The sequence below is a fragment of the Oryzias latipes genome, chromosome 5 (genome assembly GCF_002234675.1).
Source record: "Oryzias latipes chromosome 5, ASM223467v1".
In the NCBI taxonomy this organism is placed as follows: domain Eukaryota; kingdom Metazoa; phylum Chordata; class Actinopteri; order Beloniformes; family Adrianichthyidae; genus Oryzias; species Oryzias latipes.
Window position 1 is genome coordinate 16,193,817 of NC_019863.2, and position 24,520 is coordinate 16,218,336.

At 45.3% G+C, this 24,520-nt stretch overlaps 2 protein-coding genes across 5 annotated transcripts in view; one reads left to right on the top strand and one right to left on the bottom strand.

Annotated features, from left to right (window-relative positions):
- Window positions 1-20,318, top strand: part of lrig1 (leucine rich repeats and immunoglobulin like domains 1) — a 29,137-nt gene extending 8,819 nt beyond the window's left edge. The window contains exons 2-18 of the mRNA XM_023954994.1: window positions 1,278-1,349; window positions 2,073-2,147; window positions 6,997-7,134; window positions 7,224-7,367; window positions 8,243-8,386; window positions 8,721-8,864; window positions 10,559-10,702; window positions 12,580-12,660; window positions 14,436-14,507; window positions 14,847-14,918; window positions 15,051-15,214; window positions 15,310-15,651; window positions 15,853-16,134; window positions 17,386-17,814; window positions 17,901-18,038; window positions 18,118-18,390; window positions 18,965-20,318. Coding sequence (XP_023810762.1) covers window positions 1,278-1,349; window positions 2,073-2,147; window positions 6,997-7,134; window positions 7,224-7,367; window positions 8,243-8,386; window positions 8,721-8,864; window positions 10,559-10,702; window positions 12,580-12,660; window positions 14,436-14,507; window positions 14,847-14,918; window positions 15,051-15,214; window positions 15,310-15,651; window positions 15,853-16,134; window positions 17,386-17,814; window positions 17,901-18,038; window positions 18,118-18,390; window positions 18,965-19,152 — 2,902 coding nt within the window. The 3' untranslated portion in view covers window positions 19,153-20,318. The remainder of the gene's footprint in view (window positions 1-1,277; window positions 1,350-2,072; window positions 2,148-6,996; window positions 7,135-7,223; window positions 7,368-8,242; window positions 8,387-8,720; window positions 8,865-10,558; window positions 10,703-12,579; window positions 12,661-14,435; window positions 14,508-14,846; window positions 14,919-15,050; window positions 15,215-15,309; window positions 15,652-15,852; window positions 16,135-17,385; window positions 17,815-17,900; window positions 18,039-18,117; window positions 18,391-18,964) is intronic.
- A 535-nt stretch (window positions 20,319-20,853) lies between these two features.
- slc25a26 (solute carrier family 25 member 26) overlaps window positions 20,854-24,520 on the bottom strand; it is a 57,132-nt gene continuing 53,465 nt past the window's right edge. For all 4 annotated transcript variants that reach the window (XM_011475069.3, XM_004068853.4, XM_011475068.3 and 1 more), the window contains one exon: window positions 20,854-23,276. In XM_011475069.3, the coding sequence (XP_011473371.1) occupies window positions 23,205-23,276 (72 nt within the window). In that variant the 3' untranslated portion in view covers window positions 20,854-23,204. The remainder of the gene's footprint in view (window positions 23,277-24,520) is intronic.

Sequence of the window (24,520 nt, forward strand, 5' to 3'; positions counted from 1 at the left end):
TCATTCTGTCTGCATGTGTGAATATTGGCTGCTTATGAGTGCCTCCAAGCAGAAGCTAACAGTGGGAATTCTGTGTTTTACTGCCAACAAAAGGGGGATAATTGCCTCCTGTTGCAGGGGACAACAATTTAGAAATCAAGACTGAAATGGGAGGGGCCTCATTGTACGATCATCTATGACGCCGAGGCGAATGCACACCTCCTCATCAGGCTCTTGCCTGGAGGGCAGACACATGCTCTGCTATTATCTTGTCACACTCACACGCCAAGTGAAAGAATTGCTAAAGGAGCCTCTCATTATCTGCATTTTAGCACAAAGAAGGAGCAAGGGAAATCTGTCAAGTGGGACAGGCATTGAGATTGATCTTTCTTTTAAGAAAGTGCGGTGTATAACATGTAATTGAATGCTCGCTCTTTGCTATACTGTTAACCCATTTTTACACGTCACTCATCTTCCTACCAGGTAACTGTTTTCTCTAAAGTGTGTGGCATGAAGGAACAATTGCTGCCTTCCATGGGGCTCTTAAGGTCAGGGTGACACAAGAGAATGAGGAATGTGGTGCATCGGGTAAAAGTGGCCCCTGTTTTCAGGAACTAGCAGTAAACTCTCAACAGGGCTATGAAGCATTCCTCTGCCATCTCTCATGTATGGAGGGAGTCGACTTAGAGCCATGGACTTTGCGTTGTCCTGAAAGCAATCTTAGAATAAACACACACTGCTGACACAGCAACCCCCTTTTCTGCCAGCTACACATACCACTTACCTATATGTGAAAAACTTCCTGCATATACTGTGAGAATCTTAATCTGAGATACTGGTGTTCAAAACACACCCACCCCATAGCCATTTTTAGTTCTCTGACAGTAAGTCCCATCAATGGACAAATTACGGTGTGATTAGCCTGTGTAGAAGTCAAGTGCCAGCTATTAAATCCACTGTTAGCCTAAAGTGCAAATTGACTGCAGCAGATGAATTGCCTGTGGGTTATGTTTGGAAAGTGAGTCTGTGCATTGATAGTATTGATCTGGGCCCTCTTTCAAGGCTTACTGAAGTGAGCTGTAGTGTATTCAAACAGCTGTGGATGGATCAGGATGGCTGTCAGAGGGGAAATGTAATCGTTCGTATTGATCAGGATCTTTCATTTAATTACCATTATATGCTTCTGACAAAACAAATAAAAATATACAAACACTGTTTTATTTTAACAGTTGTCTTCAGTCAACTGTTAAATTGCTAATTATTAATAAATATTTCAACTCTTTTTTTTTTTTTTACAGGAATCTTGGGCACAATAAACTGACCTCCATCAATCCTGAAGCTTTTGCCAGCCTTCCCAATTTAAGAGAACTGTAAGTAGCCACTAACACAAAACTGCTGGATTTGTTTTTGTCTGTTTTTTTTTTATATCACATAGTCTTTAATTTAACATTTTCTCAATGACTGGATACTGACTACCGTCACTCCTGGTTTCCACTTTGCGTCTTCGCTGCATCCTCGTATGCGTTGCCTTGAACAAAGTCCAATTGAGAATTAAGTGGTGGTTTTCTATATTAAGCTTTCTCCTCCATCACCCGATACTGTGGCCAAGTCTGGCCTTGTAAATATTTTATATGGTGAGGAGAGGGCTTGGCTTTCTGTCACCCAGTGCCAGTACACTCCACGCGCACACACACAAACACACAAGCTAACCAGTAAAACACACACTGGTGACATCTTTGGCAGGCTGGCTGAACAGTCATACGCTCCTGGACATCTGTTTTACCCCCCGTGTTATTTTTGATTTTTTAAAGGATGACTTGCCACTTGCTCTGCTGCAGACGTGACAACTCGAGCTATGAATCTTTTGATTTATGCTTGGGTTGAATTTAGTTTTGTGTGATTGAGCAAACTTACAGTGCTCATCACATTTGAAACATACGGGACACTCGAGGTTTATTTCTATTTTGAAGGGCTTTTATGATTCCTGCTCACCATTACAAAGGAGAAATAAACATGTTTGAAAAACAAATAGGTGTCAAAACTTCTGCTGACTTTCTTTGAGTATTCTTTAACACACCATTTCTCCTTTTCAGGCACTTGGATCATAATGAACTGACCTCCATACCTGATTTAGGGCATTTTGCTTCCAGGATCGTTTCTCTGTACCTGTGAGTACTGCTTCCTTTACTCCTCTGTCGAAATGACTCGACTCTTTCACAATAGTCCCATGTCTGGCCTCATTCAGATTCTTTTTTAATATTCTCTTTAAACCCAATAGTGCTCTGTACCTCTGGAGTAAATCTCATTCTTATGAATGTTGACTTATCTGCATTATAAAGCCTCTTTTCTTTTTAATTCGGTTGCCATCAAAGTGAAGTTCTATCTGCAGTGATTAGCAAATGGTAGAATAACTGACAAATCTTGTTAGCAGGCTCTGTGGTCCTGTCTGTAGTGAGTGGAGCTGGCTGTCAGCTCATATATAGTTTTGACTTGGTTGCTCACAGTTGTGAAACCTTGCCTGTGGGGACTGCCTGCACTGGCATCCCGCTGGAAATTTACTGCCGTATTTGGGAAGGGCGTGTGTGTGCTTGTTAATGTCACAAACGTGAGCTTCAGTCCATCAGCAGCCCACTTTTTAACCCAGCTAACAGGGCGCAAATGATGGATTCAGCTGTAAATGAAATTACAGAAAGAAATGTTTGGAAACTCCCAGAGAAAAATGGACGTTCGTGTTTTAAATCAGCAATTACAAATAGGGTTATACGAAACTGACACACAATTGTGGAGCAGTCTGGTTTGTGCAACTGTCAAAATGAGAACCTGAGCCAAACCTCATTGTGTGTTTAAACTAGCAGAGTGATCCCATGTCCCCGCAGCAGCGAACAATGGAAATAAAGTCTAATTCTAATCACGATTCCAATTAAAGTATAAATAAATACAATTGTGACAATCTTGTGTTTTGCTCTGTTGGGTGGGTTTATCTCCACTGCCACAGTTTAGCTCCTTTTGTGTTACCAGAAAAAATTCTCAGGTCTTTTGCTGTCATTGCTGAGTTGTCAGTGTGGACGGATGACTGATGGATTGTGGGCTGAGCTGGAGTGATTTTGTCGATTCTTTTCTTTCACACCTTCCGAACATGTGGGCCCTCTGACAGTAGAGAGCAGGGCTGCTGCTTTTCGTCATGTTTGGCCGCCATCGTATCATTTTAAGCAGTGAGCTTGTTGGGAGTCACATGTTTGCCTCTCCCTGTGTGTCATCTGTCTGCCTCTCAGAATTTACCATGATGCACTTATGTGGTCAGAATATTTTTGTAAGTGTGGATCGTTACTATGAATTTGAGTATAATTTATCTGCTCTTGACTGTGTGAACTTTTTTTAGGGTGTTCTTCTTTTTTTTTTTTTTGCTGTTTTCCTTTTAAATCTTTGGGCTGCCTGTATTTGGTGTTGAGTTTTTCTTTGTCAGGCTGAGTTTGTAAGGTTTAGCTAAAGCTTCTGTTCGTTTAGCATTAGATTGAAAACAGACTGGAACAAGTTCACCTTTACTAGCACAAACTGTGGAAAGTTGCAGGCCCTACAAATGATTGGGGTGTCTTTTTTTGGCCTGACTTGAAGCCTGTTGCTGGGGGGGGCTTGTAGTCCTGATGGGAGTGGAGGCTGGAGGGAGGGTCAGATTTTTACAAAGCCATGCAGCTGAAATGAAGGCTCGCTGAAGCACTTGCAGCTGCAGCTGTCAGTCACATGGCTTACAGTAAAACGGGTAACACTGAGCATGGAAGTAGGGATGAGAAAACAGGGAGGGAGTAGGGGGTAAGCCATGTGAATAGTGTCAGATCAGGCTGACATCACTGCTTGTTGAAAGGAACACAGTTTGGAGGAAGTATAGGGAGGTGGAAGAAAGTTCCAAACAGCCAAAAGAGAACAAAAAAAGATGAGAACATGGTTATTTAAAAAAAATAATCTATTCAGTTCTACCTGCCAAGCTCCAGGTCTTTCTGAAGCTGGTTTTTGTGTGCCAAAGCAGAAACAGCATCGGTTAAAGATTGTCTGTCTGGAATGTTGTCTGACAACAAGTTTGTGTGAGACAGTGGTTAACCCACACGCTGGCAGACGGTCCGGTCTGTCCTCAGCTGCTCATCAAACTGTAAACTTTACAAAATCCAGATGCATAAAAACATAAACCCATCTCCATTCTTTGAGCTCACTGCTCTTTTTTAATGTACAAAATGCAGAAGGAGTTAAAGTTTTTGCGTGTGCGTTTGTTCCCACTGATGAAAAGAAGCTGAGACGTTTAGCCATTCAAGTGGCCAATTAACTTTCTATTTCTGTGCTGTATTGGCAAAGAAAGCAGTCGTTTCTAAGAGAGCATTGTGCAAGGTTTTCTCCTTTTGAGTGTACCTCTCACAATAAATGGGACAAAGCTTCATCGGGCACCTTATGAAGTGCATGGTTAAGGAGTCCAAACAAACCTTATGCCAGGTCTCTCCCACTCTGGTTTATTTGCCCATCCCACTGAGGTCCTGCAGACTCTTGAATGCCACCGCGGGATGCTAAAAAAAACGCAAAAGAAAACCCATTTTTTAAAATGTGACAAAATGACAGAACACACCCACTTTTCTCCTGTCAGAATCAAACGGGTGCCGAAAGCATCTTGGAGAGAATCTCACGAATCCCTGTTTGGTCATATTTTAAAGCTGGAACGCTTTTGTCCTGCTTCAAACAGAAAGAGACGGGCCTAACAATAGACCTCAAAGATGACTGAAATGATGTTTGAAGCAGAAGTTTGGGGCTGCGACTGTAAACCTCCGATTTTCATTCATCAAAAGAAGTGTTAAAATGAGCGGGCTTGTGATAATCAGATGGTCAACGGAGCAGGGTAATTAGATTTGGAACTGAAGAGAACCAAGGGGAATAAGGCCTCCAGACTTCAAAGAAAACAAGAGGGAACCAAGCTTGTCTTTATCAGAGATGTCAATGACCGTATGATAATCCGTTTTTATAAACGCTACTATTGTATGCGTGGACTTCAAACACATGGAGCGCCAAGGCTTTTTATCTGTCTCTGACACGCAGCTGGGATCTAGCTTTGGGAGAGGGTGGTGGTGGGGGTGTGTGGTTAATGTGGAGGAAGAGTTAGAGCGGACAACCTCTCCCACCAGTCTGAGACTGATCTGTTTTTCCCAGCAAAGGTCGCCAGCTGTTGACCCCACGTCACCCGAAATCCCCCTCCCCCTTTTTTCGGAGCGTCCATTCCTTCCCTCCTTCCATTATTCCCTTTGTTCAACTGTATCAACTGACTGTGTGTGTCCGTTACTGGTATGAAGCGTGTGTTTGTGCGCGAGTGCTCATCCTTAACCATTTCTGCCACTGTTTATTCAGGTGGGCCACTGCGGTGTTTTGACCCTCCTCCTCTTCTTCCTCCTCCTCATCCCCCTCTCACACACCGGCGTTTGTGCCTGTGTGTCCATGTGTTTCAAAGCAAGACAGGAAGTAGGAACTGACCTTGTTTTGAAAAGGTTGACTGCTGAAACACCTGCCCTCTTCTGCTCTGCCTGTCAACGCACAAATACTTGCACAAGCTCACAGTTCAGCAATGTTGATACTGATCGAGATGCTACCAAACTTTAAGGATTACAAGAAATGGAGTCAGAGATGCAAAAGGCAAACATGCTCACCTGTCTCATGGAGCACGATTGTCTCCCAGAAATCTAAAATGTTTAACTCTAATGCTACGTACACAAAAGGCTTGTGACGTGCATTTATTAAGCAGCTAAAAGGGCATTTTTGAACGTTGATTGCACTTTTAGCATACGGTGTTCACACTGGACTGTGGCTACCTAATACTAGCGCATGTACTTACAGTTGGCAGTTGAATGTCGAAGCAGTGAAAATCTTGCGAATTTTGCTCCAGGCTTTTTCTGTCACAGCTCTATTCCGATATACCAAAGACTTGGTGTCATAAAATTTTGTCTGGATACAAACCGCAATTATTCATCGCTGTTCCATGATCAACTTTCAAACGGTTGGCACTTCCTGTTTTGAAAAGGACACCACCTATAGGTCACTACCAAGTCCGAGCCCCTTATTGTTCAAAGCTCAACTGGTGTAACTTTTATAGCACGTTCAATGGCTGTGCGTTTTGTACGTAGAGCCCAAAAATGTACTTAAAAGCAAGTGTACCCACGCATGAACGCACGTGTTTTGAATGCGGAAGCCCAAAACTTGCATTTACATGTATTTACATAGACCTTTCATTAAATGTAGTTGCTTGAATGCGCTTTTTTGTGCCCGGTGTGAATGTAGCATAAGAATGAAGACATTTTCTACTTTATAATGTCATTTTGTTATAAAAAAACTGTTCTGCTTGCTTTTTATTCTGTGACAGCTTTCCCCCAAAATAGAATTTTTTCACCTTTTCTCCCCGTTACTAATCCGGACTCCTGAATAACCCTCAACAGATGTTAAGAAGTACAGGAATGGGTGGAGCTGCCCATGAGTCTCTACTCCTCATAAGACTCCTAAATGTGTCTGAAATGAGAGAAATGTGTCCATTTTTTCTTTTCTCAGGCTAGAGATTTAACCTGGCTTGACAAGATCTGGCTGAGACAAGAGTTTTTACATTTTGGTTTAAACTTCTAAAAGTTTAGCAGAGTTTCAGTTGAGTTCCCAAAACTTTCCTGATCCATCTCAGACATGCAAACCATCCTTTTTCCTTTTAGTTCCAACTTTTCCAAGCTTCCTTTTGCCTGTTGGACACTAAAAGTGGTCGATCAAAAATGTGCAACAATCATTTCACTCTTCCAGTAGTTAAAGAGCTCAGAAATCCCCTGGAAGTGTCTGTAGTTGACTAGTTGAAGTTCTTGGTGACTTTGTATGTGTACTGTCCTCTCTGTGAATGAAACTTAAGGTTTTTCTGCCTTAACTGGATGGGAACAGAACAAAAAGTTTAAAAAATATATATAACATTTTAAGAGTAGTTGGTAACTGAACCTGTTGTCTTTTGTATTTCTTGTTTTGCAGACATCATAACAACATCCGTAGTATTGATGGCAGGCGGATCAGAGAGCTGGTTTCTGTGGAAACGTTGGACCTGAGCAATAATGAAATCACTGAGCTGCGGGGACACTGCTTCCCTGCAGGCCTGCAGATCAGAGACCTGTAAGTATCTGCGCAAGAGGGAGAGGAATGCAAAGAAACTTGATAGAGAGACATGTTTTGATGCTCCAATTCCCTTCGTCTTTGTTCAGGTACCTGAGCAACAACAAGATCAGCGTGTTAGAGCTGGGAGCGCTGGACCGTCTGGGTTCATCGCTACAGGTTCTAAGACTGAGTCGAAACCGAATCAGCCAGATCCCCATTCGAGCCTTTCAGCTCCCAAGGCTCACCCAGCTGTAAGTGCCTCTGCAGGAAATCATCTAAAAATCACAGTTTGTGTTCTCTTAGAATCCCTGAACCTTCTAAATGCACATCCTTGATTTAAAAAAAACGTAGAAAAGTAGAGTTTGGACTATGAGCAGTTTGTAGTGTGCCCACCAAGCTCTGTGTGTTTAACACTGGCATAGATGTTAGTGAGTTATCCCTCCAGGAGTGGATAAGGTTTGACAAGGCAAACACTAGAGCCATAATATCTGTGATTTATTGCCGTCTTCCATATCCCCAAAGTGGTTAGTTCAGTCTCTACATCATGCTCCATTATCTTCCTCAAACTTCCCTCCAGCTTAATGGCAAAGTGGACACATTTGGAGCTCAACGCCTTCATTTGGGAGAGTTAAGCCACTCGTGTAATGGGAGTCTCCACCTGTGGTGATTCCAGCCGAGTCCCCAGGTGTCTTTTGTTTAGCAGGTGGTCTCTGTGACACTGTATCTACACATGCTAGAGGTGATGCACATTAGGCACAAAGGAACCTTTAGAGATGTTTATCTCTTTCAGCCTAAGGGCTTTTACAGTCTCAACACTCAGGAAGCTGTCCAGATTCATTGCCATGTTCAAAGAAAAACCATACCCCGTTTTCCATGCATTACTTCTTCCTTACTCCTGTTATTTTTGGATCTAAAGTTTGACCTTTGTTTGTAAGTTGAAGCTCCTGGTATACCGCAGTGTCACCACTCACCTTTATAGGAATGTTTTTCTGCAAATGATTTTGAGTTTTTGACCTGAATGTTCTTGTGACGAGAAAGCTGACATATAAAAGAGGAGTGCAACTGCTTTGCTTTACACAGTTCCTCTGCACACAATATCCTCACCTGTTTTGTGTTTCTTCTGCAGCGAACTCAACAGGAACCGCATCCGTCAGATAGAAGGCCTTACCTTCCAGGGTTTGTCGAGTCTGGAGGTGCTCAAACTCCAAAGGAATAGCATCAGCAAACTGACGGACGGAGCCTTTTGGGACCTAGCAAAGATGAAAGTCCTGTAAGTGTAGTCTAAAACACCTACGGTTGATGTTTTTTGCTGCATTTTTGTTCTCTTCTCTTTATAGCATGGATTGTTTAAAAGCAAAATACTATTTGGAGTTACTAAAAGCTCCAGGAATAAGCAGGAATTTTTTAAACCCTTCCTGTAAATCACAGAAATCATACTTAACCAGAATGACCTTAATTGTAAGCTAAATAACTCTGTAATGATCACAAAGTGCTATAACTTATGCTGCCAATGCAGTGTTTAGTGATACAACGGTACAACCAACATGCAAATTGTTGATGGGGAAGTTCTCATTGAGATCTAACTTCTAAATGTCTCTCTGCAGCCACCTGGAATACAACAACCTGACGGAGGTGAACAGTGGCTCCCTGTATGGCCTGACCTCACTTACGCAACTGTTCCTTAGTAACAACTCAATAGCCCGCATCAACCCTGATGGATTGAAGTTCTGCCAGAGACTGAGGGAACTGTGAGTACCAGCATTTAAATGAGTCTGAACACTTAGCCTGTTGTGCCAGGTAAACCTCTGGCAGGCCGGTTTAGGTTCCTGAAGGTGGGTCCACCACAGCTGGTGATGCAGAAAACAAACCACTCCCGCCTGAGAAACCCCCTCACCTCCTATGTCATCCATTTACCTTCCTAAGGGTTAAATGACTCTCAGGATAAGCCCGTTTATCCCATAATCAGAGCTGAGCTCAACAGCATTCAAGCCTTTGACAAGACGCGTTCTTGTCAGTCTCGAAGTGTAGAGTTTTGTCAAACCGCCGAGTAATCCTCTGTTGTTTGTGTGGTTGTAGTTACACTTAAGGATGTCTTTCACCGCCTTTGTCTGCCAAGTTATTATCAGGAAATCTGCTGTGCCGTTGACATGAGTGTGGTAACGCTGCTCCATGGTGAGGCTCAGCTGAGGCGTTGTTAACAGCGAGGTAGCCGCTGCTCTCTGTGGCGCCTCTCCTTGTTTGTGTGCATCAGTCTGAAGGGATAAAGTGGTAGGTGGTGACCACGCCAGTTTGCTTTGTGTATCTCTGGGCTGTTTCCTGTGTGCACATCTTATGAATGGTAGATTGCTCCCAGTGCTGTTCCAGACTCAGCCTCCGGGCGCAGCAGCAGTCACCGGTTATATGATTTCATTATCAAGAGTTATAATGACTGAAATGAGTGACTCGGCTTTATGAGAAGCCTGTTATTGCATTCCCAATACGCTGGGCTGAGCTGGTCATCGGGCAGAATCTCTGCACACATGACTGGCCAAGCAAACCTAAGGCCTGGCTGAGAGACAGACAGACAGAGGGCCACAGAAAGGGCAATGATATACACAGTACTGCTTTTGAACTCTGAAAGATCCCCTTATAGCATTACAGTCCAACTCTGACCATCTTTTTATCTATTTCAAAAGTATTCCCAGTGGTCTTTTTCTTATAATTGTGTCGTTTAAGGCAAAGTCCAATAACCTGTGTCATTTTCTAGATCACAGTTTCTGCAGAGTGGCAGTAGTTCATTAGAACTTTGCCTCTGAGTTGAGGGCAGGTCTGTTGGCAGGGAGTAACCCCGCCCCCACTACCCCTCCCCATGGCTGATTGTTGGGAGCAGGTGACCCACAAAGTGTCTATTTACGTCAAAAATATAATCTTTTTCAAACAGGGTTTTTTTGTCTGCTCCTGATTCACAACAATTTTAATAAAGAAATACTGAGACATGTAATTTTAAGCTTCATTCTCTTTACATATGTCCTCCATCATCAGAAAAGGCTTTAAATATGATCTGTTTACTTCTTAAGTATACTTTTTTTCAAGGTTTCTTAAAGAAAGACATGCATATCGTCAGCCTGTGTCTTTGGGGTTTCCTCGGCTCTATTGACTTAAAAAGAAAATATTCAGATGTGTAAAGATTCTTACTGTCCTCTGTGCTTTGCAGTGTGCTAAACTAGTTCTCCTATCTTGCATTGAAGAGAAAAGCCTATTAAAAACAATGTTTGCACTTACATTTGCTCAAACATGGCAGTACAGCAATGTTTAAAAGCTGCCTCGGTGTTGTACCAATCTGTTATCTCATTCCAGACCTCACAGAACTTTTCCTGTCTGCTCTTCTGTTCCACTGTCTCTTTCCATTTCTATCCTGCCTCCATCTTCTCTCCTGTTCCTCTTCTTTCTATTGTTTTTCCAGGAATCTGTCGTACAACAACCTAACTCGTCTTGATGAAGGGAGTCTGGCGATGCTGGGGGATCTCCACACTCTCAGACTGGGCCACAACTCCATCAGCCAGATTAACGAGGGAGCCTTCAGGGGCCTGAAGGCGGTACGCATCTTGTAAGTGCGCCACCATTAGAGACCTACCTCAAGGATCCTACCTTTGCTGATGCACTGTATTATAATATCGCAAGCTTGACTCTTAAGAATGATTTATGTCTTTGTATGATTTGATATTTATTTGTGGAGCTGCTCCATTTGAGTCTTTTGCGTGCCATTTGCTCTTCCTGCCCTTTTCTATGCTCACAAAGGTTCTGTTGTTGTTGGTTACTCCTTCCCTGCCTGTTTTTTATTTAGCTTTTCATCTACTTTGTGTCCACCCAAACTTGCATTTGAAAGCTCCATTGATATTCCTCCCTGCTTCTCTAAGCCCTGGGTGAAGATGGAGGTTTGTTTTCCTTCTGAGTCGCCTTTTTGCACAAAAGCCTTTAAGAAAGAAAAGCAGAGAACCAAAAAGAGAAAGCGAGTGGATAAATCCAGCCAACAGACTTGAGGACTTGGTTCTTAATGAAGGTCCTCCTGGCTCTGCTGCTGCTTCCTAAATAAAAAGCAAAGAGAAAAGGAGCTTTCAGACACACTCTCACAACAGCGTGATGGGCCAAAGCAAATAGGCTTTCTCTCTCTCTGCCACATTGGGTGCTGTGTACCATCTACAGGATCCAAGAGGCACCTTTGAGGAGCCTCTTCTCATATTTTTAATCCTGTTCTAATCGTGCTTCATTAAAATAACACCTTCCTCCCAATCCATCCGTCATCTTTGCATGATTACATAATACATGTGCTGCCTAATTCATTGTGTGTTTTTTTTAACTTGTGTGAGTCTGTGTGTTTGCAGCAGGCCTAATCTAATCAGAGGAGGGGGGGGGGGGGGGGGGGCATAGGCTAGGCCTTGAAAAGGAGCTGGGGGAGCTTTAATTGGGCCTGCGCTGCCGGTTGTGCTGGCATGGGGCTGGAGCCTCCATCAGGGTGTGAAAGCTCCAAACAAGTTAGCCTGCCTTCTAATTTGGCCACGGGGGTTGTTGGCTCATCGGGGCCCACTTTTGCTGTGCCTGGTCTCTCGGGTCCACAGCGTCCCCCACCGGCCCCTCCTCCGCTGGCCTTGCTTTAACAAGGCGATGGCCATTCACATCCAGCCAGCCAGAAAGAGTAGGAAATTGGCAGCCCCACTTGAGTCCAACTAAGACAGTGGTCAGTGGAAAAGAACCAGAGGGGGATGAAAGATGCTGGAAAAGAAAAGGGAAAGAGGCAGTGGAAGGCGTAGCTGCCCATCACCCTGAAATGCCTTTCTCAAATGGAGAATGAGCGCTTTCAATAGTCCAGAGGAGCGCTTGGATTCTTTTGTTTGTCTGTTTGATGGCAAAAGAGAAGAACAAAAGCTTTTTCTGTAAGTATGACTTCACCTTAAAGTAGATTTTTTCTTTTACATCTCTCAGGAGGACACAGATGTAGTCAAGATAAACCCCCAAAGTGCTTTTAAAAGGAGCCTTCCTTTTTATTCTTTCTATATGAATTCATTGATTCTGTTGTCTCCATGGTAACTTAGCTTGGCCCCCTAACCCTATTAAAACCGCGGATGTGCCATACCTGCCACCATTGCTTGCATCTGTCTGGATTCTCACGTGGCGCTCCGCTCTCGCTGGTCCCTCCATGCCCTCATGAATTATAGATGTATTTTCCTGCGCTGGAGTTTGGCTCAACACATCAGCGCACATTCCTCACTCCTCTTCCCTCTTGAAGGAAAGAATGCGCTTGGCTGGCAGAGCAGAGCAGCAAAGGGGCTTTTAGGACCAGGTGTGTGTGTGGGGGGGGGGGAGCATAGGACATGCAACCCCTGAGGATCCTCTGCCACGCCTGTGAAACTCCTCAGAAATGTCCAAAATGATGATCTCCCGCCTCTCATTTTTCTCACCCCCCCTCTTTTCTCTTCTCCTCTGCAGGGAGCTGGACCATAATGACATCTCAGGCACAATAGAAGACACCAACGGGGCCTTCTCTGGATTGGACAGGCTCAACAAGCTGTGAGTGTTTTGAAAACGCAAAAGTTCATAAATCTATGTGTCTGTGAGTGGATGCATCTGATGTTGATCGTAGCTTCTATGTTACTGCTACAATCCTTTTCACACTGCAATTGTTTTTGTCGGCTTCTGTTTCACAATGATTTAAAAAAAGAAATAATCCAAAGTGGAATTTTGCCTTAATTTTCCTTATATTTGTCCTCCATCATTAGAAAAATGCCACAGGAATATGTTAAAAACACCCACAGTTTTCATCAGAGTGGGTCTTTAAAGTGAGCTATCACAACTTCCAATCATCCAGGTTATACAGATGTGGGCTTCCTCTTTAGGGCCACGCAATAGAAAAGTGACCTAGAAGTGATAGCTGCCCCCCTTTTTGTCAGCTGTCAGTTTTTCCTCTCCCTTTATCTCAGGGAAGCTCAGGCTTTTTTCTCTGTAATTGAATTGTCCTGTTATTTCATTGCTTCCCAGAGGCCCAGTGTGCTCGCCGCGTCCTCTCGGCCTGTAATGGTTCTAAAAGGGGCTCTGCTAAATTATGCGGATCTGTTTTCTCTGAGAGGCTATCTCTGTTCTAAAGAACCACATTTGAATGTGAAAAGTCAGTGAGTTGTAATATTGCAGCGAGTGGGACGCTTCTGCCAATGAGGAGCAATCATCAACGAGGAGGATAAATAGATGATGTCCAGCCAAGATGGTTCCCAGTGTGAGCTCTCCTGAAAGAAAGAAGCAGAGAATGGGCTTTTCTTTGAGCTGGCAGGGGTTTGCTCCCCCAGTAGGCTTCTTTCAGTCCCCTCCACCTCCCCGCTCCTCTAATCCAGTCATTCCCTCCCTGTACTGAGGGGCAGAGAGAGAAAAAGGGTGAAATTGAGGGCCGTATTCAGTCATCAGAGATCAAAAGCCTCACACGCCCCGCCCCCTGACCCTGCCCCCTTTTGTCATGGCGTTGGCGGAAGCAGCGCGCCACATCTTAAAGCCAGCGATGCAAACCCTGGGAAAAAGACACGCAGAACAGAGAATAGGGAACATCAAAGTGTTTGGCACACATACCAGCTCCCTGAAGGATGGATGTTTGCCGTTTCGTGTCATTGCTTAAAGAAGCATCTCTTCAAACTTGCTAGCTTTCTGGGAATCTCACACATGGGACCATTTGTGCGATCACACAGATGGTTCAAACGAGGATCAGGAAGTAGACACTGGTGCTTCCTCCTCTGAGAATAGAGGCCTTGAGCAAATGATGAGGGATTACACCTCGGATTAAAAAGTCTTCCTGGTTCAGTTAGAGCGCACAGATGGACATGGAAATAAATGAAGGGTGTTGACCGTTGTTCAAACTCCCCCAAACACCAGCATTTGGACGGGTTCGGCTGCAGAACATCGAGTCACATGATAGTCTGTGAGATGTGCCTTCATGCACATATGCAAACTTCAACACACGCACACACAGGTTGCACACGCTAACGGGGATGTTCACCGTCTGTATTTCTTAAAGAAGCAGAAAGGGCTGCAGGAGGCTCATTGTTGTGAAACTCCAATTAAGATAAGAGTAGTCTTTGAAGAACAGCAGAAGCCAGGTGCCCTCCTCCCAACCCAAAGCACCATTCAGAACCTCCCCGGCTTCCCTCCACATAGTTCAGATTTCCAATACTTCAATCCCCAACACTCTTATCAGATTCAGCCACGCTAATTGTGCTCCTCTCTCCGTCTTGTTTTCCTTCCCGCCCCCTCGTCCTCTCCCTTTCTCCTCGTCAATCGGCACCCTCCATGTTCTGGAACGGCAGCACCCTGTTTGGAAACAAGATCAAATCGGTGGCCAAGGAAGCCTTCTCCGGCCTGGAGAGCCTGGAACACCTGTGAGTATCCCACAAGGGAAACATGGAGAGGGAGGGCCCGGCGGGAAGGGGGGTGTGGGCGGCAGGGGGGGTTGGGATGCCAAAAGTAGCTGGCAGTGTGAAGGCTTCTAGAAATTTAATAGCTTCTTTGTAAAAGGAGAAGATGGGGGCTTTGCGAGCACCCAGCTGTGGTTATTGTAGCACAGTTTCACCTTTTTCGGTTTTCTTAAACCTAAGCTGTTGAGCATATGGTACGGCAGATTCCTTTAGCTTCACAGTTACCTTATGAGGGCAGATTTGAGTTTAGTCTTGTCGCTGGTTTGTGTGGAAATAATGAAACAAAGTCTAATGTGTCGACAGGAACCTGGGGGAGAATCCAATTCGCTCCATCCAGCCGGACGCTTTCAGTAAAATGAGGAACCTGAAAAACCTGTGAGTTATATTCATGCATTGGACAAGCAGCGAGCGGAGGCTTGCAATGGTGGATTTGACCGTCTGCACTTGTAGGATATGTGAATGGAGCTGCAGAAGCAGTGATCAATGTGTTGTTTTGTTCTCTAATAGGATCATGGACAGCAACAGCTTTCTGTGCGACTGCCAGCTGCAGTGGCTGCCTGGCTGGCTGCTGATCCGTGGTTTGCAGTCTGATGTCAATGCCACCTGTGCGCACCCTCTGAGCGTGAAGGGTATGAGCGTGTTCGAGGCTCCTCCCAGCAGCTTTATGTGTGGTGAGTCTGGAAGACCTCTTAGGTTTCAGTGGGACGTCCTGTCCTCTTCTGAATTATTCATCCGATTTTCAAACTCGTCTTCTTCAACCTTTCAGACGATCTGCTCAAGCCCCAGATCACCGTCCAGCCAGAGAGCACGGCGACCGTCTTCGGCAGCGATGTGCGACTCATCTGCACGGTTGTAAGCAGCAGCTCCTCCCCCATGACCTTTGTGTGGCGTAAGGATCAGGAGCTGCTCCGCCACGCAGAGGTGGAGAACCACGCCCACATGCAGGCACCAGGCCAAGGCGTCACGCCAGGCACAGGAGAAGTGATGGAGTACACCACTATCCTGCACCTGCGGCGTGTCAATTTTGCACACGAGGGGCGTTACCAGTGCATCTTCACCAACCATTTTGGCTCCACCTACTCCAGCAAGGCTCAGATCGTGGTCAATGGTATGTTGATATTTTAGGAATCAGGTCCTTTTCCTCCTCATCACTGAAGAGCTGGGAATTTTGTGACTCATCTCTGACATCATTGCATCTTTTGTCCATTTTGGATCTGAATTCAAGCAGCTGCTGAAACAGCGAGAAGCAGAGCTTCAGTTCTCTGAAGCATCACCTGATTGATGGAGTTGCTGTGCTCTTCTTTGACAGTGCTGCCCTCCTTTGTGAAGACTCCCAGGGACAGCACCATCCGAACGGGCCACAACGCCAGGCTGGAGTGCGCCGCGGAGGGCCACCCGGCACCTCAGATCGCCTGGCAGAAAGACGGCGGCACCGACTTCCCCGCCGCTCGTGAGCGCAGAATGCACGTCATGCCCGACGACGATGTCTTTTTCATCATGGATGTCAAGCCGGAGGACATGGGCGTGTACAGCTGCACTGCCAAAAACACCGCCGGGACGGTCTCTGCCAACGCCACCCTCACCGTACTCGGTAAGACCTGAGGGGCTTTCAGCAGACAGCGCCGCCCTGCTGGTGCTGTCAGGGCAGTGCAGGACTCATCACATTCCCACATGTTCAGGATTGCACACTTGTAAACAGCCGGACGCTCAGTTGGGAACCAGTCTGCCGATGGAGAATTTCTTTTTTTTTCTCCTCCTTTTTTTTTAGCAGCTGCGGCCGGAATGCAGGTCAAAGGTCAGAGGTCACTGCAACGGTTCGAGGGGAATGGTGGGGGAGTGAGGGTTACTCACAGAGGGGTGTTTGTTAGGCATCCCCAACCCCTTGGGTGGGAGGAGCAGTCATGGCTTCCTAACTGCAGAGCTCCCAGTTTACTCTTTTACAGTGTTTTGTTTAACACACAACAGAGGCTCTCTTCAGCCGCACACACACACACACACACACACACACCACGCTTGAACTCCACACCTTTCACGGCAGAGCTACAACAGGAAGGTTCAGGAGCATCCGTCGCGGTTTGCTTCCCACATGTTCACATGCAGAGCGCTGATCCGCTCAGCCTGTCTGAGCGCAGAATCTGGGATGTTTGGGTTTGGGAGACAGGGGGGTGGGGGTGGAGGTGGGGGTGGCTGCAGTTGAGGGGCCCCTGTCTGGAAACAGAGGTGGGAGCTAAGCGCCGGGAAGAGGTCCGGGGGCAGAGAGGAACAGAGTTGAGGGGATTGATGGAGAAAGAGAAGCGTATTGATAGAAGAGAGAAGGCCGACTGAAGTGGGTTAAGTGAGATCTCTTAATCTGTGTATGTCCCACTGTGAAGGGAAGTGCTCAGTCTGAGAGGCCAACACACACACACACACACACACACAACACTTAGTCATTCAGCTCAATGCACTCCTTTCAGCAGAATGTGAGGTTGCCCGGGGAAACACTGAAAACATTGTTCCAAGGAGGATCCAGTCTCTGGAGAAATCTTGTTAGTGTGTTGTGATAAAAAGTTAACTGATGTCAGAATTTATCAACATGGCAGATATGACCTCAGATGTATAAATATCATTGCTGAAGGAAGCTGTCACGATGAGATAAGCTTTTAGAGGCTCTGACTGTAAACTCAGAGCTTCAGGCTGAATCACCGGGATCCCTCAGTGTGTAAACGGATCCTTTGAACAATCAATGCCGAGAACAAGCAGAGCTAAAGCAGGAACCCGAGACTCTGACGCCGGCGGCGGTAACAGTAAAGCCGACCACTGACCTCCGGAGCTTGACGCATCTGACTTCTGTGCTCTGCAGAAACGCCGCATCTCGCCCAGGACCTGGAGGACCGCAGCGTGGTGGTGGGGGACACAGTGGCACTGCAGTGCAAAGCCCTTGGCAGCCCGCCGCCACGCATCACCTGGCTGCGCAACGACCAGCCGCTGCGGCCCTCGGACAGACACCACTTCACGCCGGGGAACCAGCTGCTTGTCATCGGCTCCGCCTCTCTGGAAGACGCCGGTCGCTACACCTGCCTCATGTCCAACACGCTGGGCACCACGCGGGCTCACAGCCAGCTGGCGGTCAGTCAGGGCGCTTGCACCTCACCGGCCGGCCCAAGCAGCGTCACCATCGGCATTATCGTCATCGCCGTGGTTACGAGTATTGTGGTGACCTCACTGGTGTGGGTCTGCATTATCTACCAGACCAGGAAGAAGAGCGAGGAGTGCAGCGTGACCAACACTGGTGAGCTTCATGCTCTGATGCGACCCGTCTTGTCTACTCAGTCGTTGCTCAGCAGCTTCTAATCCCAGAACTTCCACTTTTCCCAGATGAGACGGCTGTCCCTCCAGATGTTCCCAGCTACCTCTCCTCCCAGGGAACTCTGTCGGAGCAGCAGGACGCCTGCATCCGCGTGGAGACTGGCGGGGGAGCCCCGCCCAACAGACATGTCATGGATGCCAGTACAGGTACCTGACAGTCCCCCCTCCCTCTGACAGCAGATTCCTGCCTGTGAAGCTTCTCATCCGGCATTCCTTCCCTCCCCAGCCTTCGACCCCGCAGCCGTCTGCTCAGACTGCTTTGAGACCGCCAACAGCTACTCCAAAGATCCCGACTACCTGAGCCACGGGTTTGGACCCGCTCGAGGCGCAGAGTACCATCAGCAGTTCCTCCCCCCACCTTACCCCCACCGTCTCCCCGGGGATCCGCATGAATCCAGATCGCCTCCGCTCTGCAACGGTTATGTGTATGGAGATCTGACGGACATGCAGACATCCACGTTTCCAAATGACTGCGACGCCACGCGAGAAGACAGACAAGGTGAGAGGACTCTGTGTCCCAGGTGTATGGGACAGGTGGGACAGGTGATCCCAGTGTTTCCGGGGGCCCAGGATGAAGATTGGATTTTATTTGATTTATAGTGATAAATAGGAATCTTTGAGAGTCTAGTTTTTCTCAAGATTTTTTATTTGTCTTTTAAAAACTTAAAAACAGCTGAAGTTGTAGTTGCAATAGAAAGTAAATCAGAAGTCCTTTTATTTGTTTGGGACGAAGGCAGAATGAAAAATGGCTAAGCCCAACACTCTTGTGTTGCTAAAAAAAAAAAAAATTCCCTTTTTAAAAATATCCTGGGACGTGGAAAAAGCAATTTTCTGGTTTGCTCCGCCACGGCATCTCCTAATCGCTCAAAATAAGTTAAATGGCGTGATGTGCAGGCGATTGTACTACCTGCATAAATGAGGTCATCAGTTTGTGTCACATTTGGCCTTGCGACCAATGCCACCTGAGCGATTACAAGTCCCAATGAAGTCTAAATCGGCCCTTAGGTGAAATGCTAACATAGATGTCCCTCTGTTGCCTTTGCTTGTTTCTCATTCCTGTCTTTGTCTGGCAGAACACAGGGCGGGACAAACGGCGGCCAGCTCCCAGCCAGTGGACGACTCTTTCCACAAGCCGGTCAAGCTGGTCGGTTACCCGGATACGGACTGTGAGCCTGAGCTCAGGCGGACTCTGCTGTCCAACGGACACGCCCACAGAGCCTCTCCCAACGAGAGCGCCTCTCTGAGGAGAACCAGCGACTAGCAGTCCAGCCCAAAAACGTGGACCTTTCCGTTTTTCTTCTTTGCACTGGGAAAAAAAAACTGCTACCTCATACGGAGGAGAACGGGCCTCATGGATGTGAACTGGTGGGAGAGGGGGGGGGGGGGGGGTATTACAGGAGGAGCTTGTGTGGGTGGCGTCCCATCTGAGCGTATCAGCTGTAAATAGTTAAAAACCTTCTTCTGGGAGGTGACCCGTAAAAAATGTGACTTGCTTTTGAGGCATGTAAATGTGGGGAATGTTGTACAGTGTAAGTATGTGCAGTTCAGGGGGGGTTCTAACGCAGAAATAGAGCGGGGAGGTTTGTACATAAGAGTTTTCTTATATATTATATAACTTTTACAGCAGAGTGTTTGAATATATGTGCATGAAAAAGAAAGGAGTGATGATATTTTTATTTTCTTAGGAAAAAACAAACATTTTTCAGCTTTTACCAACATTCAGCTGCAGTGCCTTATTGCATGACTTCAAGGAAACACAACCTGTTCTAGCGTCTGATAAAGAGTCTCTTTTGCTTGACGTCAAGCAAAAACCCTCGATTGCACTTGAATGTTTTCCTTTTTAGTCATTTTCTGGGACAAACACAGCCGTCTATGGCCTTACAGAAATAAAGCTCAGCCCAGTTGTATGAAGGAAGAGCTGGGATGGAAATCGGGGAGGGGGAGGGGGCGTGCACGGGGCAGCCGGCTCAAGCACTTTTCACTCCACAAACAAGCTTCCGGACCACGCGGGCCGCTCTGCTGCCCGTTGGACCTCACGGTTCTGCAAAGCCGCTCTCCCGCCACAACCAGATGCAGCGGAACCCTTCGGGGGCCCGCGTGGCGTTTATGCGTTTGTTACTGCTGTAATGATGCAAGGACAGCTGGGAAATGGTCTCCAACCGAACCAGGATTCATGCAAGTTGGGCACTCCAAGGTTTGCCACGGAGGGCGTCGGTCAGAGGGGTCTTTAACCAGCAGCATTTACTGAGCTATGGTGGAGGTCGTGACCCTCACCTGACCTGAGAAGCTTCCTGGGTGTAGTATGTGAAATGGACAAGAAGAAGCAGTTCAAGTTCTGAGACTAATTTATTGAGGCAAACTGAACCTATGTACTGTTGTCAAAGCTAAAACCGTGAAGTTTCTAATAAAATCACTTTTTGCTCTTAATGGCGTGGACTTTCTGCTGAGTTTGTCGTTCATGGTGAAGCCATCGGTTGGAGCGGAGCAGCAGCACCCAGAGGCCTTGATCCTCAAACCTCCTTCATCTCCAAAGATGGCAGGCATAGTTTTCCTTCTGCTGGCTGTTTTAAATATTTGCTGCTGACTCGAGGTCAGAATGTGAATTCCAGATGGGCGTTAGTCACCAGATGATTGACGTGCCCCCGGCTGCGCCCCCCACCAATCAAACACCAGCTATTGTTGCTCAACAGCCTAGTGTCAGGCAGCATGACATACAGTTCCACCTGTGAGGCCATCCCCCCCCCCAGCACCACCCCAGTTCTTCCATATGTCACACAATCCTTCACGGAGGAGATTTGGATGGAGATGTTTTGAGGAACTGCTTTGGAACGTGAGGAAGGAGCGGAAAAGCGCCGGTATTTTTTAGGCGAAGTTGGTTCTCACTGAAGCTCACACACTGATGACTTTACCCCCACAGTGCAGAAGATTTACCCATAGAAAGCAGAACTGGACAGAGGCAAGCTAATTATAAAAGACTACTTTTATGTGAGAGTTGCACAAGTTTTTGGTATATTTTTCAAGACAAGTTGAAATGATTTCATTCTGATAAAAAAAAAACATAGCAAGGAATGTAAGATCACACAAAAGTGACTGGAGGCACAAATCAACACCTGATGTTCTGGTTGTGCAAAACCCTCAGGACATTTAGAAAACTGAAAACTGAGTTTGGAAACAGCAGGCAGATTTGAACAAATACATTGAGTTGGTGCAACATCCCATCCATCCAGTACTCCAGACCCTATTCCGGTTTTGTGCATTTTTCAGTAGTTTTGTTGCTCCCAACTAGTCGAGATGTCGCAGAAAAGGACAATGCTAGATTTGAAGGCCTTAAGTTTCAGATCACTCAATCTGAACAAACTGTAAAATTGTTTATAACTAAACTTTTTTTTCTGATTATTTAAGTTTGTGATTTTCCCAAGGTAGTCTTAAAGTTGTCTCAAAGCATTCTTAATTTAGTTTCCAGGAGTCGAAAAAAGCACGAATTGCCACATTTGAAACTAAACTGTGATCAAGTCAAAAATTAAAACCCAATGATTAAGGCAAACAAATTCAGTGACATTTGCATGGTGCATTAAGGAATATGAACGTGTAATCAAAATGTTATTTTATTTGCATTATGCTTTATTTAAAGAATAACAACTTAGTATCTGCAAAAAGACCCACTCCAATCATCTTTTGATCTATTAGAAATCCTTCCCAGTGGTCCTGTAGAACTGATCATGCCCGTTTGAGCCAAAATGAAATCAATTGGTTTTTCTTGGACATAGTTTCTGCAGAGTGGCAGGAGTTCATTAAAAATTTGCCTCAGAGTTGTGGGCGGAATCATTGGCACGGAGCAACCCCACCCCCTTTCCTTTCCCCGTTACTGCAACAAAAATGGCGAGCAACATTGCAGCTATCCAGCCGTACAGTTTTGAGTCAAATACCAGCTCAGACGAGGAAAACCAAGACCTGCATGAACCTATTGTCTACAAATGTCTACAAGGAAACAGTTTGGGGCGGAGCTGGAAGTTTCTACCTCACTGCTACAAGATTTTTCCCTCATTTTTTCATCTGGTCTGGATTCACAACAATTTGAAAATACTCAGAAATTGAAATTCCAGCTTCATTTTCTGTATAAATTTTATCCATCATGAGAAAAATGCCACAAGAACATGTCAAAACACCAACAGCATGGATTTCATCGGAGAGGGTCTTTAACGCAAAATATTGCTCAGTTTTCACAATAGTTCTTTACATTCCAGAGTCTCCATCTCATACATCAGGCAGGAGTCCTAAATGACTGATTGACCTGTAGCAGTGTTTGAATTTGACATTTTCCCGAAGACAGCTTTCAAAAAGTGCTCAAATGTTGGCTCCGTTGAAACCCCTCAAGAACAGCACTGCTTCCCTCTTGTGTTGCTGAAATAAATAAAAAAAGCAGCAAAAGAACAAGACTGTTTCTTCTAAAACCAGAACTCACAGGAGTCTGCAACCCGTCTCTAAATGTAGTTTCTGAACTTTGAGGTCAAAGTGGGTCTGATTGAAGAATGACATGAGTGAGATGGGGTGATGGAACATGAAAGTTCACTTTTTTTCTTAACTGTACTCAAGCTGTCACAGCACTTTGACATATTTAACTCATTTTTAGCCTTTTGATGAAAGGAAATGTAACTTACTTTTTTTTTTCAGTCAACAATCATTCATTTCAAACACTATAACAAACGTGTCAAACTGTTGCCTTTTGGATTCAACTTATGACGCAAAAGACCTACGGTGAAGTCCTAACCAAAGCAGTAAGAGGGTTGATGTTGATAAGGTTGATGTAATATTTGTTTCTTTGCATTGATGGATTTGGAAATCCTTCATCTGAGCCGTTGGAGAATCCTGCTGTCCCAGAAACAGAGGCTCTTGTAGGTAATACAGATGAGGTCAGTTTTACAGCAGTGAGAATGTCAGAGTGATGACACAATGGAGCGTTGTGGCCTAATAAGGAGAAAAAATATGGATAAAACACTAAAAAAAAAAGTAAATGGAAGAGGAATCTTGAGGGAGTCAAAGAAACCACCAAGCTAAGTCATTATCATCACAGCTGACTTTGAAATTGAAAGTTTTTGTTTTTTTAACCGTTCAGTTGAACTAATTTTAAAGGCTCCGGTCCAACCACTACCAGCAGCTGCTGTGGCTCTTAGGGCGGGAAGCGCAGCACACACACTCCCCTGCAGGTGAGGAAGACTCTGCTTCTTGAGACTCTTTCTGCAGTTCTTGCGACAGCTCAGGACTCAGGACAGCCAGAGGGAGACGAGCTGCTACAGCAAGGTACAGCGAACCCTCTCATAGGCTCCCAGGAAGATGAAACCGCCCACGCTGATGAGGGCCACCCTTGGTGTGCAGCCTGCAAACAGACTGCAGAGAAAGACAGAGATTTACCTTGAAGGAAATTCGTTATTTCTGATCAGATCAGGGTTTGGAATCGGTCTTCTTTTATTTATCCAAGCAGAACATCAGTTGCAAAATTCTTAGAAAAGATTTATAGGTATAATCCCTGATTTTGGTAGCCTGGTGTTTGTGCCTGGTAATTAATAAAGCCCGGTTTACACAAATAAATGGGACAACTAACCCAAAGAGATGCAATACTGTGCCTTTAAACTCTTTAGCACTTTTCAAATTAACAAAATCTGGAACCAGAGAAAAATATTGATAACATTCCACAATCTATGATGGAATGGGTGTTAACTAGGACAACTAACTAGTGATGAAGTTAAGACAGACACCATCTTTTTTGCCTGTTATGAAGATCTTTGGTATTTTTTTAATTTTTGGTTTTTAAAATAGAGCAACACAGTCATGGGAAACTGTCTATCTGAAAAGTTTTACAAGCCCAGGAGTGACATTTTAAGTAGGGGTGGAAAAAAAATACAGCTACGTACTGACAGTAAAAGCAGAAACGGTTGAAAGCCAAATATATGAAGAAGATTATGTTGGTAAAAAGGTTTAAAAAAAACAATCGGGATGTAAATAATGGTTTCTGTCAGTTTGTCAGTTTCTCCTCCTGTCGTACTCTTTATCACCTGCCTTTTTATGTACATGAAATGCAAACAAAAAGACGTCCAATCACATGCGCGTTTTTCTACCAACTCCAGTCAATTTCAACTGAAGGTGAACCACAGTGAAGGATGTGTGTTGTGAGAACTAAACATACAACACACATCATTCAAACTATGCCAGTATAAATTAAAACGACACAGATTTGACCACAAAAAACAAAGTAGTCTAAAATACCAGGTTTTCATGTCTGAATCTGTTTTGTTAAAGACTTTTGGTTTTTGTTGCTTTTGTTAAAAAGCATTTTTTATGAATAGTTTCAAATGGCAAATAATTAATGTCCAGATTGTTTTCATCTATGTAGAATAATTGGAGTGTATCGTATCGCCACAAAGTTAGTCGAATCTTTTATGTATCAATTTGGGTATCATGTGTCGAGATGTGTATTAAATCCTGAGAGAGGGAAAGAAACACATACACATACACACTATTTCAAAGTGAAGGGTGACAAACCCTCAGGGAGATGCTAAAATGGTGTTTAAACTACCCCCCAAAGCAGGGGTGTCAAACTCATTTTCACCGAGGGCCACATCAGCATGCGGCTG